Source organism: Humulus lupulus, chromosome 8 (genome assembly GCF_963169125.1).
Source record: "Humulus lupulus chromosome 8, drHumLupu1.1, whole genome shotgun sequence".
NCBI classification, from domain to species: Eukaryota; Viridiplantae; Streptophyta; class Magnoliopsida; order Rosales; family Cannabaceae; genus Humulus; species Humulus lupulus.
The window spans coordinates 42,053,501-42,069,438 of record NC_084800.1 but is presented as its reverse complement, the minus strand read 5'-3'; the positions used below and the strand labels follow the sequence as shown (position 1 = coordinate 42,069,438).

The window sequence follows — 15,938 nt, the reverse complement described above, 5'->3', positions numbered from 1 at the left end:
CAAAGACGTTATGCTATCGGGGTTGCCCCCCAGCGTTATGGCTCGCAGGCTTATTTTCTCTCGGTGGGGGGTTTCTGTCTCCACCTCTTTCCTCATGCCCCCGACCAGCATTCCTTCTGCCTGAATCGACCTCATTATAGTCATGTTGTTTCCTCCTCTGGCTGGCATCTCCTGAGCATCAGGGGGAGGCCTGCGTTGGTCGGTGGGTCCCTGTGCATTATTATGCCGTGGGGGGGCCCTGAATGAAGAGCCTGACTCGTTATGCCTTCTGTTGGCAAAAGGACGCTGCCCCTTTCTTGGTGCATTTGGCTCGTCGTCCCCTGGGCGGCTAGGGCTGCGGGGAGGCTGCCCGACCCTATTCTGCCTCTGGCGCTGGGGATTGCCGGGACCAGCTTTAGAGGGTGGCTATTGCTCAAGATCTTGAATTGGGACATCATCCTGAGCAACAGGTGGCTGCTCCGGCCTTTAAGGGCTTGCTGGCTGGAGCGGAGGTGATAACTCTACAAAATAGAGTTATTTTACCACTTTTTATGTGTTAATTATTGCTTAGTTCTTGAGTTTTTAATTGATTTATTAAGTTTTTAAGTAATTTTGAATTTATTAGTCTTATTTTGATTTTATATATTTTTGTATGTCTTTATAGTTATTTTGTTGTAATATATTGTAGTTTAATTATTTGAATTATTGTTTTGTTTAGTGGTAAAAAAAAAATGTTGTATTATTGAAATTAAATGTAAAATATAAATTAAGTTATAATTAATATTTTCAAAGAATTAAATTGATTTATTTTATAGTTGAAAATATTGTATTATGATTTATTTTATATTTATTTTGTAGGGAATTTATTCTCTTAAAAAGAAAGAAAAATAGAGGAAATGTGGCATTTTCAAGAATTAAAGCTGAAAGAAATAAGGATATTATGGCATTTTTGAAAATCTTAAAGCCCACCAAAAGCAGGCCCATCTCCTTGGCCCATGAAGCCCCTTCAGCCATCAACATATCCTTCAGCTCATGCACCTCCACGTGACAAGCTCCAAAGCCTTCAGCATCTCCAATTCATCCCATTTCAGCCATCAGTCGCATGAAGCCAAGGCCAACTCCACCGAAGCCCAAGAGCAATCCAAAGCAGCCCAATTAGCCACCAAGTCCAACGCCTGACTTCTCTCCACCAAAGCCCAAGTCCTTTCTTCAGTCCACTTCGACTCAAGCACCATCTGCCTAGTCCAAGTCAACCATGCCAAAGCCACAAAAATAAGACCAAAAACTCACATTTTTATTCCCAATATTTTTCACCAAAATATCAATTCACTCTTCCCTATTTTTCTTACCTAAATAAACATTCCTAATTTATTTTTTTTACTCTAGCTTTTCACTAATCTTTTACCCAACAAAACATTTCATCTTTCCAATACTCTTACACTTACTCTATTTATCCTACCACTTCCCAACACAATTAAATTAATCAATTTATTTATTTTAATTTGATTAATTTAATCTCCACATTTTGCCTATAAATAGAGTCTTGTAAGACCATTTGGGGAGCTCTTCTTCTTTATCTTTTCTTCAATATCTTCTACACATTTTTCTCTCTTCTTTTCACTAGTTTCTCTCTACCATTTTCATCTTTTGAAGAGCATGTCAAGTATGTTATTTTGTAATTTTTATCTAGTTATGAGCTTCTAATCTTTTTCAAAGGTTATTAAGATGATGATGAAGCAAAATGTAACTAGATAGTATTTTTTATTGTATGTTGATTTCCCATTTGTGTAACATTGTTTATGGATTTTTCTATCAAAGATATGCATTTTTCATCTATTATTGAGTGTTAAAGCATATTTCACTTAGTTCTTCATTATGCAAAAATATGATATTCTTTGATTAAATGTTTTTCATTAAATTGTTCACATCTAATTCTTAGAGCATAAGTATCATATTTTGCCTAAACATAATCTCTTTGATTTTTTGTAGTTTCATTAGGTTGTAACACAACTAATGCTTAGAAATTATATCTCATATAAGTGAAGAAAAATACTACCTTTTTTAAAGAGTAACTTGTGCTTGAATAGAAAATATATTTTTAAAAAATATATATAGTGTGATTTATTTCAACTATATTAAAACTTGGGAATCAATATACTTATAAATACTATTGAACTTGCATTTTGTGGATTCTAAAATCTTAATAATCTTATTTTACATATCTCATTTGAAAACCATTTTTATCATTAATACTTTTATTACTTATCTTTCATTTTTCTAAAACAAAATCTCATCAAATATTTGGAACTAGGTTAGAATATTATTGCTTTGTTTGAAATAGTTTCTTTTGATGTTAGTCAACTCCCATGGGTTCGACCTCGTACTTACATGAACATTATATTCCGAAACGATTCGTGCACTTGCGAGTTTAAATTTTAAAACACCCTCTTTTTGGGAAAAACAGGAGGACTCGGATTGGGGGCCCGTAGCGGTGTTGCATTTGGTGGCTGATCTGGTTGAGAGGCCGGTGCAGCCTGTCCTCAGGCCAACTGAATGGCTGCTTCAAGAGCGGCCATGGTATCTCTCTGCTGGCGGTCCATGTCTGCCTACCGCTCATTCAGCTCCTGGCGCTGACGCTCAATCTCCCTTTGCTGTAGCGCCAAGGTCTCTACTACATTCTTCTGATTGGCCCTCAAATTGGCTAACTCATCCTGCAACATGCCCAGCACATCCTACAACACGCCCAGCATTGCCCTCAACGTCTCAGAATCCATTTCCTCCTCTTCAAAATCCAAGTGTGGTTCATTTTCAGCCACATTTGAAGGAGGAGGTTGAGATGACGCAGCGCCAGTAGCCTGTCCATTTGATCTTCTTAAAACTTTTTGATTAATCTCTCAATGAAAGCACCAAAATGTTGACCCTTGATTTGGCCAACGACATGGAGTCAAAATAACGACAAAGAATAAGAAGGAAATCAAGAAGGGAATCAAATGGGAATAAAGTGACACAAGTGATTTATAGTGGTTCGGCCCCAACTGTGCAGTAATAACCTACGTCCACTTAGTGTTCTTATTGATGTTGAATCCCAATGCCGTGATCCAAGAACTAAAGTTCTTGAGTTTCACAAGCCTTAGGAGAATTACAACTTTCGGTGGATAATCACACTATGTTTTTCTCTCCAAATACAAAGATTAAAGTCTCAGTGTTCAAAAGTCCCTTCCTTGAGCCTTCTCCTTCTTATTTATAGGCTCAAGGCAGTTACATGGGCCGATGGGCATTAATTATCCTTAGTATCAGCGTATCAAGGCAATAAAAATGAAATATAATACATGTAGTTATTACAAGATTGTGCATCTTAAAGGAAGTAAATAGAAGAATGCGACCAGACTAGTCGCATTTAAACACAAGATTTGATGAAGCAATAACCATCTAGTCGATAGGCGAACAACATCCCTTCACTTCAGAACCGCCACGTGCCAACCACGTGTTCAAAATTCTTGCCACGTCATCAGGAGCCACTTTTGGGTAAACAAATTGAAATTGAAAATTAATTTTTTTTATTAAAAATGCTAGGTTATAATATTGAAAATATATATATAATCATAATTGAAAATAATTATATAATCGAAATTAAAAATTAATTTTTTTTATTACAAGGCTTTCTCTGCGGTTGTGATGATCCAATCGCAGAGAAAGAACATCTTTCTCTACAGTTGTGATAATCCAACCGCGGAGAAAGATGTGGCTTTTCTCCGCAGTTTGCATACCACTTTTCTCTGTGGTCGAATACACTGCGCTTTTCAATACCCTCGAAAACTACAATGTATTGAGTAAAAAAATCGCAAAGAAAAGCCTTTTTTGTAGTAGTGGTAACATGGATAACTTGTTTGTACATATGACTACTATAAAATATGTGAGTAAATTGTTTAGTCTTGTTGTTTAATCTGATTAAGTACTCAACATGTTATGTCTATTAAAGAGTAGATGTATGTTGTTTCAGAGGGATACATTACAAGCTGCCTCAAGGTTTGCTCAAAGGAACCAACTACCAGTTTTGCTGCGGAATCAGATGTTGGCACATCTGTCTCTCAAGCTTAGAACTGATTTAGAAAGACTCCAACAACATGAGATTTTTTACTCTCTTCCTAGAGCTATCCGATCAAGCATTTCATATCATCTATTTTACCGTCTTGTTGATAAGGTCTACTAGTTTCATGGAGTTTCAAATGAATCGCTTGTTCGACTGGTAATTTGTAAAGATCTCTCAGTTCTATGTTGTTTATTCTTCACCTTTTATCCTAGTGGTTCTTTATTTATAATGTAACTTTCTGTACATTTAAAAGGCTGGAGATATGAAAGCTGAGTACATTCCACCGAATGAAATTATTATCGAGTAATACGAAACTACCATCGATTTCTACCTACTTGTCTCTGGTTCAGCGGTAATATATATATATATTTATATTTGCAAATCTTGTGATTTTACGAATTTTTTTAGACTAATGTTTGAAATACCTCGCAGAAACTGGCTGTGCCAAGAAATGGAGACGAGGAGGCAAATCCATGAATTCTGTAGTAGTTCTTCAATATCACATTTAGCATTATCGTTTGAGATTCTAATAGTCATTGTGTTAACTCGTTACAGGCCGTAAGAGAAGTAAAAAGCGGTGACTTATGCGGTGAGATTGGTGTACTTTTTTCTCTGCCTACTGTTCGCACCCAGAGATTGAGCCAGGTGCTCCGGCTGAGCCATACAACATACACAAATATTGTTGAGAAGAATGTTGGAGATGAGATCGTAGTCCTGAAAAATCTTCTTCAGGTGTGTAGCTTTTCACACAAACCCTTTATATATATCCAATCAGAGAATCATTTGCCATATTTATAAGATCTTTATATGTTGACGTTCAACTTATTATGTTGTCTTTTCCTTGTTTTTGTGGCACAGAATCTAAGGGACCTTAATTACCGAAATATGGAGGAGGTTTTGTTGAAGACAGAGAACCTGCTATCTAGTAAGAAAATGGACTTAGATCCGCTCAGTCTATGCTTCACAGCTCTTGGAATAACTGACTTGATGTTGGTTCGATTGTTGAAATGGGATAGAGATCAAAGCCCAAATGAGTCTGGCAAAAGTGGAAGGACAACTCTGGTGTGTGAAATTTTACTATTTATGTTTGTTTTATCACTTTCCTTCCTCTTTATGCATCTTCAGTCTGTACATAATGCTATTTTTATGATGTCATTTACTTTCGTTTTTATTTTGTTTCATGGGAAAAACATCATATAGCAGCATCCATAGGAGATGAGAAGTGTGTGCTTCTTCTTCTCCGGAATAAGGCCAATCCTAATTCTATAGGTACCTTTTTTTTTATTTTTGTTTTTAATTTTTAATACTATTGTTTATGGGAATTTCACTGCATAAAGTTAGAACAAATATCATCTTGTCTCTGGAGTTGAAAAAATACTAGAAAATCAGAGAATGATTAATTACTCTGTTATTTTAGGATATTTGATCTTCACAACTTGAATGAAATGCCATCCAATTTCAAAATAACATATAACCATATTTAATAACATTATACCTCTTTTTAATAGCAAAATAAATAAACAAATAGAGGTAACATAAAAGACAGAAACTGTTTTTAATAGCTTTTAAGTTATTTTAGATCCATGAAGCTTGTGGTAGTTTTACTAATTACTGTTTTCTGCCATATGTTATCGCTGTGTAATACTATTTGCTGGTGTTTACATTTTAATTTACTCGATAGAACTTTTTGTTTGGATTTTACAAACCTATCCCTACACCAACTCACCAAATCAATTAATATACCAAGGTCAAAACTGACCTTTCACAAGACTATATACACGTCTGTCAAAATTACACGACACACACTATACTGTAATAATTTTATGCTTTTATATATTACTTTTATACTTAGATATGTATCTGATTAAATTATCTTCAAAAACCTAAGCAAAAGCAATTTCTGGGAAACTCTAGGGTTATGATTAAAATCAGAGCATTTCAACAAAGAGAGAAATCAGAGAATAGAGTTTCAGAGAAGGAGGACAAACACAAAGATCTTATCGAGCTTCGTCTCAGAATGTGGACTACTTCCTCGTCGAGCTCGCCTTAGGGATACAGCTCAGAGTTTCACTATTCAGATCAAGAACTTTGAGTGCAATAGATGAGGATCCATGCCACACAAATCGACTGGTAAGCCTCAGATATTCTTTCCTTTATCTCTGTTTTTCTTTAGTTGTTCCTCACAATCACTCTTTCTAACTCTCTTTTCTTTCTATTACATAAACCTCACGAGAACCACTCTGAATCTCACTCAAGTTTGGAGATCAAAACACTTCAGGAGCTTCAAGAATCAGATAATCGAACTTCTCTCTGTACCTAGTTTTTTTATAGACGGTGTTTGTAGCTAGATCTGACTGGAAATTGTTTTGAGTAGTTTGTTATTTTCTGTTTGAGTGTTTCTGCTGAATGCTATGTATATTGGCTTACCACGTTGTACTTTAATTTGCTCTGGGTAGTTGAGTTCTTGATCTGTTGTAACTGATTTTGTATGAAAGCTTATAAGGGAATTTAAAACAACAAATTCCACCTAAATTCTCTTATAAGTGTCCTAGGTATAGTGAAACACAATCCCTGAGGGCCCTTAATCTGTTAGTAATGGTTATCCTCCATTACTAATACCTAATAAGTCCATACAGTACTTGAACTTAGTTAGGTTTAGGATCTTAGTACCCATATCTGCAGGATTCTCCTCTATAGGCACCTTTTCTATTTTAATGACTTCTTGTGATAACTTGTCTCTAATGAAATGATACTTGATCTCCACATGTTTTGTTCTATCATGGAACATAGAATTCTTGTATAGGTGAATACATCTTTGATTGTCCGAGTATATTATAGGGGTTTCTTCTAGTAACCTTAGTTCTTCCATTATCCCGTTTAGCCATAAAGCCTCCTTAATAGCCTCTGTAACTGCTACATATTCTGACTCTGTTGTAGACAAAGCAACTATAGGTTGTAGCTGAACTCTCCAACTAACACAGTTATCTCCCACTAGGAAATAGTAAGCTGATGTAGACTTTCTGTGATCTTTGTCCCCAGCAAAATCAGCATCATTTTATCCCTCTATTAGCTTACTGTTATAGTGCTTAGTGAACCTTAGACCAATGTCAGTAGTGCCCAGTAGATACCTGAATACCCATTTCATTGCCCTCCAATTCTCTAACCCAAGATTTTCCATATACTTACTAAGGACACTTATAGAGTAAGCTAAATCCGGTCTTGTGCATACCATAAGATACATAATAGAGCCAACTGCATTTGAGTAGGGTACATTATCCATCTCTTCTCTTTCTGCTTGTGTTTTAGGGCATTATTCCTTGCTTAGACAGTATTGGTTAGTTATAGGCTGTTTGATTGTCTTTGCTCCTTTCATTACAAATTTCTCTATGATTTTCTATATGTAGTCTTTCTGAGTTAGGGTTAGGACTCCTTTTTCTATATCCATCTTGATACATATCCCTAGGATCTTAGTAGCTTCTCCCAGGTCCTTCATTTCAAATTCTGACTTAAGCCATCCTTTCATGAGTTCTACTTTGGACCTTTCTTTACTAATAATGAGCATGTCATCTACATAGAGCAGTAGGTAGATGACTTCTTCAATTCTACTTCCTTTCTAGTAGAGGCAGGTATCATAATAGCTCCTGTTGAATCCTTTCTTACTCATAAATTCATCAAACTTCTTATTCCATTGCCTAGGTGATTGCATAAGACCATATAGGGATTTAATTAGCTTGTATACCTTATTTTCCTTTCCTTTAACCTAAAAGCCTCTTGGTTGTTCCATATATATGTCTCTTCTAGTTCACCGTGTAGGAAAGCTGTGGTGACATCCATTTGGTCCACTTCCATGCTATATTGAGTAGCTAATCCCAGCATAATCCTTATAGTCTTATACTTAACTACTGGGGAGAAAATTTCTGTGAAGTCTATGCCTTCCTTTTGGATAAAACCTTTAACCACTAGGATTACCTTCATCTCTGCCTTCCTTCAACTTATACAACCATTTACATGCCACTATACTTTTGTTTTTAGGTTTAGACACCAATTTCCAGATCTGATTCTTTATTAGTGAAGCCATTTCCTCATTCATAGCCTTAATTCAATGTTTAGAATCCTTGTCTTTCGTAGCTTCTTCATAGGTAGATGGTTATGTTCTGTTTAACCCCGTAGCACTTACAAAAGCATAGGCTAGAATGTCCTCCCAGGCATTAAAACTGAATTTCTAATTTGGCTTTGATGTCCTTTTAGCTCTATCTCGGGTTAGTTGATAATCAACCAGTGATTCTGCTTCTGGTTGCTCTTCATGGTTTGGTTCCACCTGATCTGTATTCTCGGGTACCATTTCTTTTTGTGCTGGTTCATTTTGTAGTTGCTTCTTGCATGTTTTCCACCTGATCAATGTTAAGTTCTTGTATTCTAACTTGTGCATGATCTGTCTTTGATTGGTAATTGATAGTAGTACTTGCATGGTTAGTATCTAAAGACATATATGCACTAAAAATAAAGTTAGTAGTAATACAAGGAAAAACATCTTCTTTAAAAATCACATCCCTACTAATAATAGTTTTAAGACCAGTTTTTTCTTTTACCCAAAGTCTGTAACCTTTAGTGCCTTCTGGGTAACCTAGAAAAACACATTTGAGAGTCCTAGGTTCTAGTTTTCCCACTCTGGTGTGCATAGGCTGCACACCCGAATTCCTTCAAATTAGATAAGATCGATAGGTGTCCAGTCCACATTTCTTCAGGAGTTTTAAACTCTGTGGCACTGGATGGACATCTATTTACTAAGTAGGCTACTGTTAAGATCGTTTCTCCCCAGAACCCCTTAGCAAGACCAGATTGCAACATTAGACATCTAACTTTATTCATTAGGGTCCTATTCATTCTTTCTGCTACCCCATTTTGTTGTGGGGTTAGTCTAACTGTTCTATGTCCTTGGATACCTACTTCTCGAAAATATGAATCAAATTGGTCATTACATAATTCTAGACCATTATCAATTCTTAGGGTTTTTACCTTACTGTTTGTGAGATTTTCCGTGAGAGTTTTCCATTCAGTGAACTTTTGAAATGCTTCATTTTTCTGGTTAAGCAAAAATACCCATACCTTTATAGAATAGTCATCAATGATAGACATGAAATAAGAGCATCCCCACGCTGAGACCTTTTCAGGCCCCCATAGATCAGAATGTACATATTCTAGGATTCTTTTAGTTCTATGCATCCCTGTTTTAAATCTAAGCCTATGATGTTTACCAAGAACACATGATTCACAAAAGTGAACCTTGCTTACCTTGTCTTTACCTAGTAGATTCCGTTCACTCATAAGTTGTAAGCTCTTCTCGCTAATATGGCCCAACCTATCCCGCCGCTAATAACCTTAACACTATAGGCGGACTCAGTCCGCCTCTAATTACACCGCCTCTAATATTAAATTTTCTTATAGTGTGTAAATAGGATATATTGTAGAGTTTTATATGATATGTAATTTTTTTAGAAATGAAGATAATGATTCTTTCTAAGTTTGGTTTTGTATTGACCCATTGAATCTGATTTTTTTTTTTTTTTTTCAGAATGAGTTTGGCATGTTTGCTTGCAGCTGGTGACTCAGGCATTTTTTTTTTCAAATAGAAATCTAAGTTTTTTTTCTTAGAAAAGTCTTCGATATATATTATATATATATATTCTATATAAAAAATGTGTAGATAATGGAAATTCTTGGTTTTAACGGTTTTTTATTTTTAAATGTTAACTTTAACAAAATATTATTATATTTAACAGTAGTTTGTAAACATTACTTAAACTTAAATAAAATAAAATAATTAATTAAAAAAATTAAAATAAGATATTTTGAGATATTTTACAATGATAATTATTTAAAAATAATAAATAATTAAACAAATTAAAATAAAATATTTTTGTGATATTTTACAATGATAATTATTTAAAAATAATAAAATCATACGTTTTATAACTTAAATAAAATTTACTTAAACTTAAACTTACTTATTAGAATAATATCATATTAAACATATAATATGATCTTATATCAATTAGCAACAAATTATTTTTTTAAAAAAAACTAGCAAGAAACTTAAATTTAAAATCCACGTATAATATTTAATATTACATTAAACATATAATATATAATATCTTGTTGTCATTCCCAAATTCAAAAAGTAGAACAAACAAAAACTTAAATAAAATAAATAAATAAATTATTTAATTAAAATATGATATTTATTTGAAATTTATAAGATATTAATATAAATTTAATAAAAATAATTAATAAATTATATAAATAAAACTAAAGAAACGTGCATATTGCACATTGCTTGTATCTAATATATATATATATATTTGCGCAATTTGAAGAATAGAAAGTGCGCTGATTGTAATCGGATGTTATTTGATTATAATACGTGTTTTGGATTTTATATTTGGAATATATTTTTTAATTGTATTATTTAATTAAATAATAATTATGATTTTAGTGTTATTATTTAATTAAATAATAATTATAAAACCAAAATATTAATAAAAAAGTAAAGACCTCATATGTAAACTGTCAAATATTTAATTAATTATAATTTAATTATTTTATTTCTAAAAAAAATTAGAGACCCTTCAATGTATCCCATAAGGAATTTCAACGTCTTTCCTTGGAACCCTCAAGTTTGTCTAACATATCCTCCAAGTGAGGAATGAGAAAGCAATACTTGACAATAATCTTGTTAATAGCGCGGTTGTCCACACATATGCGCTAAGAACCATTTTTATTGGGATTGAGAAGGGTGGGGACGACGCAGGGGCTTAAGCTAGTGCAAACTAAGTTCTTGGTAAGCAAGTCATCAGCTAAATGCTGCAAAATATCATGCTCCTTGGGTGATAAATGATAACGAGGAAGGTTGGGTAAAGAGGCACCAGTGTGGAAGTCAATATGATGTTAAATGTGGCGCATGGGAGGGAAGTGATCAGGGAGTTCTGTAGGAGCAATAGTAGGGTAACGTTGTAGCACATCATGAATTGCAGAAAGAAGATCAATAGATTCAGCAGGGGCTTCCTTCGTGAGCAAGGCTACGTCATAGTGGCTATCTTTCAAAGAAAGACTAAAATCAGCACCCGAAGTGGTGAGCAAAACAGTTGGAAGTGGTGAAGGCTTCGATGAAGAAACTGAGGGTACAAAAGGCAGCAAAGCAATCTTACAACCCCGCCATAGAAATAAATAGGTATTATCACGCCCCTTATGTGTAACGTTGCGATCAAACAGCCATGTTCGACCAAGGAGAAGATGGCAAGCATCCATGTCGACGACGTCGTAAGTAATGTCATCTTGGTAGCTTTTGCCAATAGAGAGATAGAGAGGCGACATAATTCAGTCACTTTGGACTCAATGCCTTTCTTGATCCAACCAATCTTATAAGGGCGTGGGTGGGGGATGGTAGACAACCCAGGAGTTTTGACAAGGGCCCTGGATACAACATTTTTCAGTGCTCCCACTATCAATGAAGACTTCACACACTCTTTTGTTCATGGTGCAGCGGGTGCGAAAAAAAGCATTGCGTTGAGAGGGAGAAGGTTGGCGAGGGGCAAGGAAGAGCTTCTCCAAGAAACAAACAAGGGGTTCGCCTTTGTCACAGGTGACAAATTCTACTTGATCATAGTCATTAAGACCATTATCCCCATGGTCACCCACATCCACATAAGAGTCATTACAATCATCAACAAGAAAAGTAGTGTGCTGATTGGGGAATACATTCGAACGGTGACTAGGTTCAAAGCAATGGTAACAACAATCTGGACTAGGGCAGTTATACGGATTGGGGGGATGGGTAGGTGGTTGTTTAGTGGGTGGGGTGAATGTTTGGGTTATTTGTGCTGTTGAGGTGGTGGAGGAGCTAGGCTGGGCAGGGGTATTATAAGAGGTATGTTGGGTGAGGGAGGGAGAAGGAAATTTTCGAGGTGTATAAGGGCGACTAGAGAGAGTGGCTTGATGAGCTCGACTTTGGTTGATAAGTTAACGACGTTAGCAAGAGACCAAATGGAGTGTAAGGACAGAGTGGTCTGAATGTTGTCGCGAAGGCCACCCAAGAATCGGGCAACTTGTTGTTTCTTTGTTTCAATGAGATCAGTCCAAGCATTCAATCAATAAAACTTCATAGCATAGTCAGCAACAGTGCGGTGTCATTGTTGACACTGTTGATACTATTGGTATAAAATTTATTCGTAGTCCGGAGGTAAGAACTGGGCGCAAAGGAGATGTCGCATACGCGACCATGAATGGATTGGTTGATGACCCGATTGACGGCGATGATTTTGAAGTTGATCCCATCAAGTTGCAGCACCACCTTTCAACTTGTATGAAACAATTTGAACTTTGTGGTGGTCTTCGACACCCATACATTCAAAGAATTTTTCCACAGCAAACAACAAATCAAGGGAGACTTCAATATGTAAATGGCCATCAAACTACGCGATATCTATCTTCATTCGAAAATCTTGAGGGGGGCTTGAAGAGGTGGGTAAGCACAGTGGTTCAAAGATGCCACCAAGATCATCGTCATCATCAGAGTCAAAACCATCATAGAAGGGGCGTCAATGGACAGGGGCAGGAAGATCTTGTGGAGCTTCGGCAGTGTGCGTCGGTGGTGGATGAGGAAGAACTCGGTCACGAACTGGAGAAGTTGGTAGAAGCTCGGGTGGGCGTTGATGTTAGGTTTCAAGAGCAGTGCGGAGGTCAGCAATAGTAGTAGTCAATCGTTGTTCAAAACATTGCTCCAAAGTCGTCAGCACTGCCCACAAGGCCTGCACGCCTTGTTCTTCGACAATGGCGCGGCGGTCAGCAACATCATCGGCAACCATGAAAGATGTCCAGGAAAGGTTGTCGGCTTCGTTGACGTGAGATGTCTCCCACGTCTCCTTATAAAAGACATTAAAAGCCCACCTATGATGACTCCACCTCTAACGTCTTCCTTGGTATGGGAGACATTGTAGATTTTTAATGTCTCTCAACTAAAGTCATAAAATTATTATTTTGTAGTAGTGCATCTTTGGCTGGCACTCTTTACAACTCAAATAGTGATGCATGTTGTGTTACAATTCAAAGAGATACCTCAGATTGGAAATTGGACAGTGGATGCACCTATCACATGTGTCCAACAAGAAGTTGGTTTATTGATTATCAAGAAATAAATGGTGGAAAGGTTTTATGGGAATGATCATCAATGTAAGGTGGTAGGAATTGGAAATATAGCTATAAATGGTCCCGATGGAAATATATCACATGGTACAGTAAAGATTCTAAACAAGGTTAGCCATATACCAGATTTAAAGAAAAATTTGATCTCTTTAGGTACCTTGGATAATGAGGGCTATGATTATAAGAGCAGCAAGGGTACCATGAAAGTTACAAAGGGCTCTTTAGTAATACTAGAAGGAAGTAAGAAAAATGGTTTATAGCATTTAAAAGTTGAAATAATACCTCATGTACAAGCAACAACAGTAAAGCACAATGATACAAAAACACACTCTGGGATGCAAGATTAGGACACATTAGTGAGCAAAGAATTGTGGAATTGTCCAAACAAGGTATACTTAAAAATTATAAACATGTTAACTTACTTTTCTGTGAGATTTGTGTGCAGGGAAAACAACACAAAATCAAATTTTCAAATAGCAAGTATAGAGCAAAGCATATACTGGATTACATACATTCTGATTTGTGGGGTGCAAGTAGAAAAAAATCTCAATGAGGTAACCAATATTTTTTATCCATTGTTGATGATTTTAGTAGGAAGTATGGGTGTTTTTACTTAAAAACAAAAGTGATTGTTTGGAAAAGTTTAAAATTTGGAAAACACTTGTAGAAATCCAAACTGAAAGGAAAATTAAAATTTTGAGAACTAACAATGGACTTGAGTTTGTGAATAAGGAATTTAATGATTTATGCACAAGGATTGGAATACAAAGGCACAAAACAATTCTTCACACCCCTCAACAAAATGGGGTTGCTGAGAGGATGAACAGAACTTTAATGAATAAAGTTTGATGCCTTTTACTTGAATCTGGTTTAAAGAAATTTTATTGGGGGGAGGCTTTATATAATGCTTGCTACTTGATAAATAGGAGTCCTAGTAGAGTTAATAATCTGAAAACCCCAGAAACATGGTCTAATAAACCACCTTCAATGTCTCATCTCAAAGTCTTTGGATGTGCAACTTATGCACACCTTGCTAAGAGTTCTATTAAATGTCTCTTTCTTGGTTACCCCACTAGTGTGAAAGGTTATAGATTGTTGTCCCTAGAAAATAATAAAATAATTACTAGTATAAATGTTAATTTTTAATGAATATGACTCCTTTTAAAAGAAATGAGAAAGGTGTGTCTGATGATATTTCAGGTGCAACTACTAAAGCTAATGACACTAGAATTAAGGTGGAGATGTCACCGAATCAGAGTTCTATAACCAACTCAGACACACCAGAAACTGAAGATACAAAAGAACTACAAGAAGAAGCCTTGAGTGCTTACCAGCTAGCTCGAGATAGACCAAGAATGGAACCAAGATTACTTGCCAGATATGCGAAGTCAAAACTGATATTACAGCCTATGCACTCAACGTCATAAATGAAGGACTGGAAAATGAGCCAAAAGATTACAGAGAAGCCATGAGTAAGGATGCACACAAGTGGAAGTTAGCAATGCAAGAAGAATTGAAATCCTTAAAGAAAAATGGAACTTGGAATTTAGTTCCCAAACGACAAAGACAAAAGATTGTTGGGAGAAAATGGGGGTTCAAAATAAAAGATGGTCAAACTGAAAAGGATCTAAATATTTATAAAGCTCGGTTGGTGGCAAAAGGTTTCACACAAGTTGAAGGTATAGATTATTCTGAGATTTTCTCACCTGTGGTTAAAAAATTAGGTTGATGATTGCATTAGTTATTCAGTTGGATTGGGAAATAGAACAAATGGATGTAAATATAACTTTCTTAAATGAAAAGCTAGATGAAACAATATATATGGCTCAGCCTGATGGGTATAAGGTGGAAACAAATGGTGAAGAGCAAGTGTGTTTACTTAAGAAATCCTTGTATTGTCTTAAGCAATCACCAAGACAATGGTACAAGATATTTGATTCACTTGTCACCAAAGTTGGATACTCGAGGTCCAGGTATGGCACATGTCTTTATTTTTTAGATTTAAGTCAACCAAAGCTACCTTTCTACTCATCTATGTAGATGATATGTTGATCATGGGAAAAGACTTAGAGAAAATCAAAGAACTAAAGCAAGTCTTGAAGAGTGAATTTGAAATGAAGGATCTTGGAAATGCACAAAAGATACTTGGAATTAACATCATAAGAGATAGGAAAAATCATAAGCTACTTTTATCTCAAGGCAAGTATCTAGAATTTGTTTTGAATAAGTTCAATATGTTTGATGCAAAAGAAGCAAAAACACCTTTGGTTGGTCATTTTGATTTCACTACAGACGAAAGACAGAGGAAGAAAGGATGATAATGAGCAAAATATCCTATCCATAAGCTATAGGAAGTATCACGTATGCCATGATAAGTACCAAACCTGATATTGCCCATTCTGAGTATATTAAGTAGGTTCATGAGTAATCCAAGAGAAGAGCATTGGAAATGAGTGAAATAGCTCCTAAAGTACTTAAAGACTACTGTTAATCACAACTTAGTGTAATGACCCAACTACTCTAGACTTTGGACCATTACTAACTTCTATACTAATCTTACGAAAACATACATTTGAAATAACATATCTTTATTTCAGAACTGTAAGGTAAAGGTTTAAAACTATATAAAATTCATAAGTAGGACATTGGGATCCCATTGTTTGAAACGAAA

General features: G+C 35.5%; 1 protein-coding gene and 1 long non-coding RNA gene across 2 annotated transcripts; one reads left to right on the top strand and one right to left on the bottom strand.

Annotated features, from left to right (window-relative positions):
* Window positions 1–5,941: 5,941 nt before the first annotated feature.
* On the top strand, window positions 5,942–9,806 carry LOC133796962 (uncharacterized). The gene is made up of 2 exons (XR_009875562.1): window positions 5,942–9,077; window positions 9,231–9,806. It is a non-coding gene; the product is annotated as an uncharacterized LOC133796962 (long non-coding RNA).
* Window positions 9,807–11,014: 1,208 nt separating this feature from the next.
* LOC133795312 (uncharacterized) lies at window positions 11,015–11,440 on the bottom strand. The gene has a single exon (XM_062232767.1). The coding sequence runs from the start codon at window positions 11,438–11,440 to the stop codon at window positions 11,015–11,017; it is 426 nt and encodes a 141-aa protein (XP_062088751.1).
* Window positions 11,441–15,938: the final 4,498 nt, after the last annotated feature.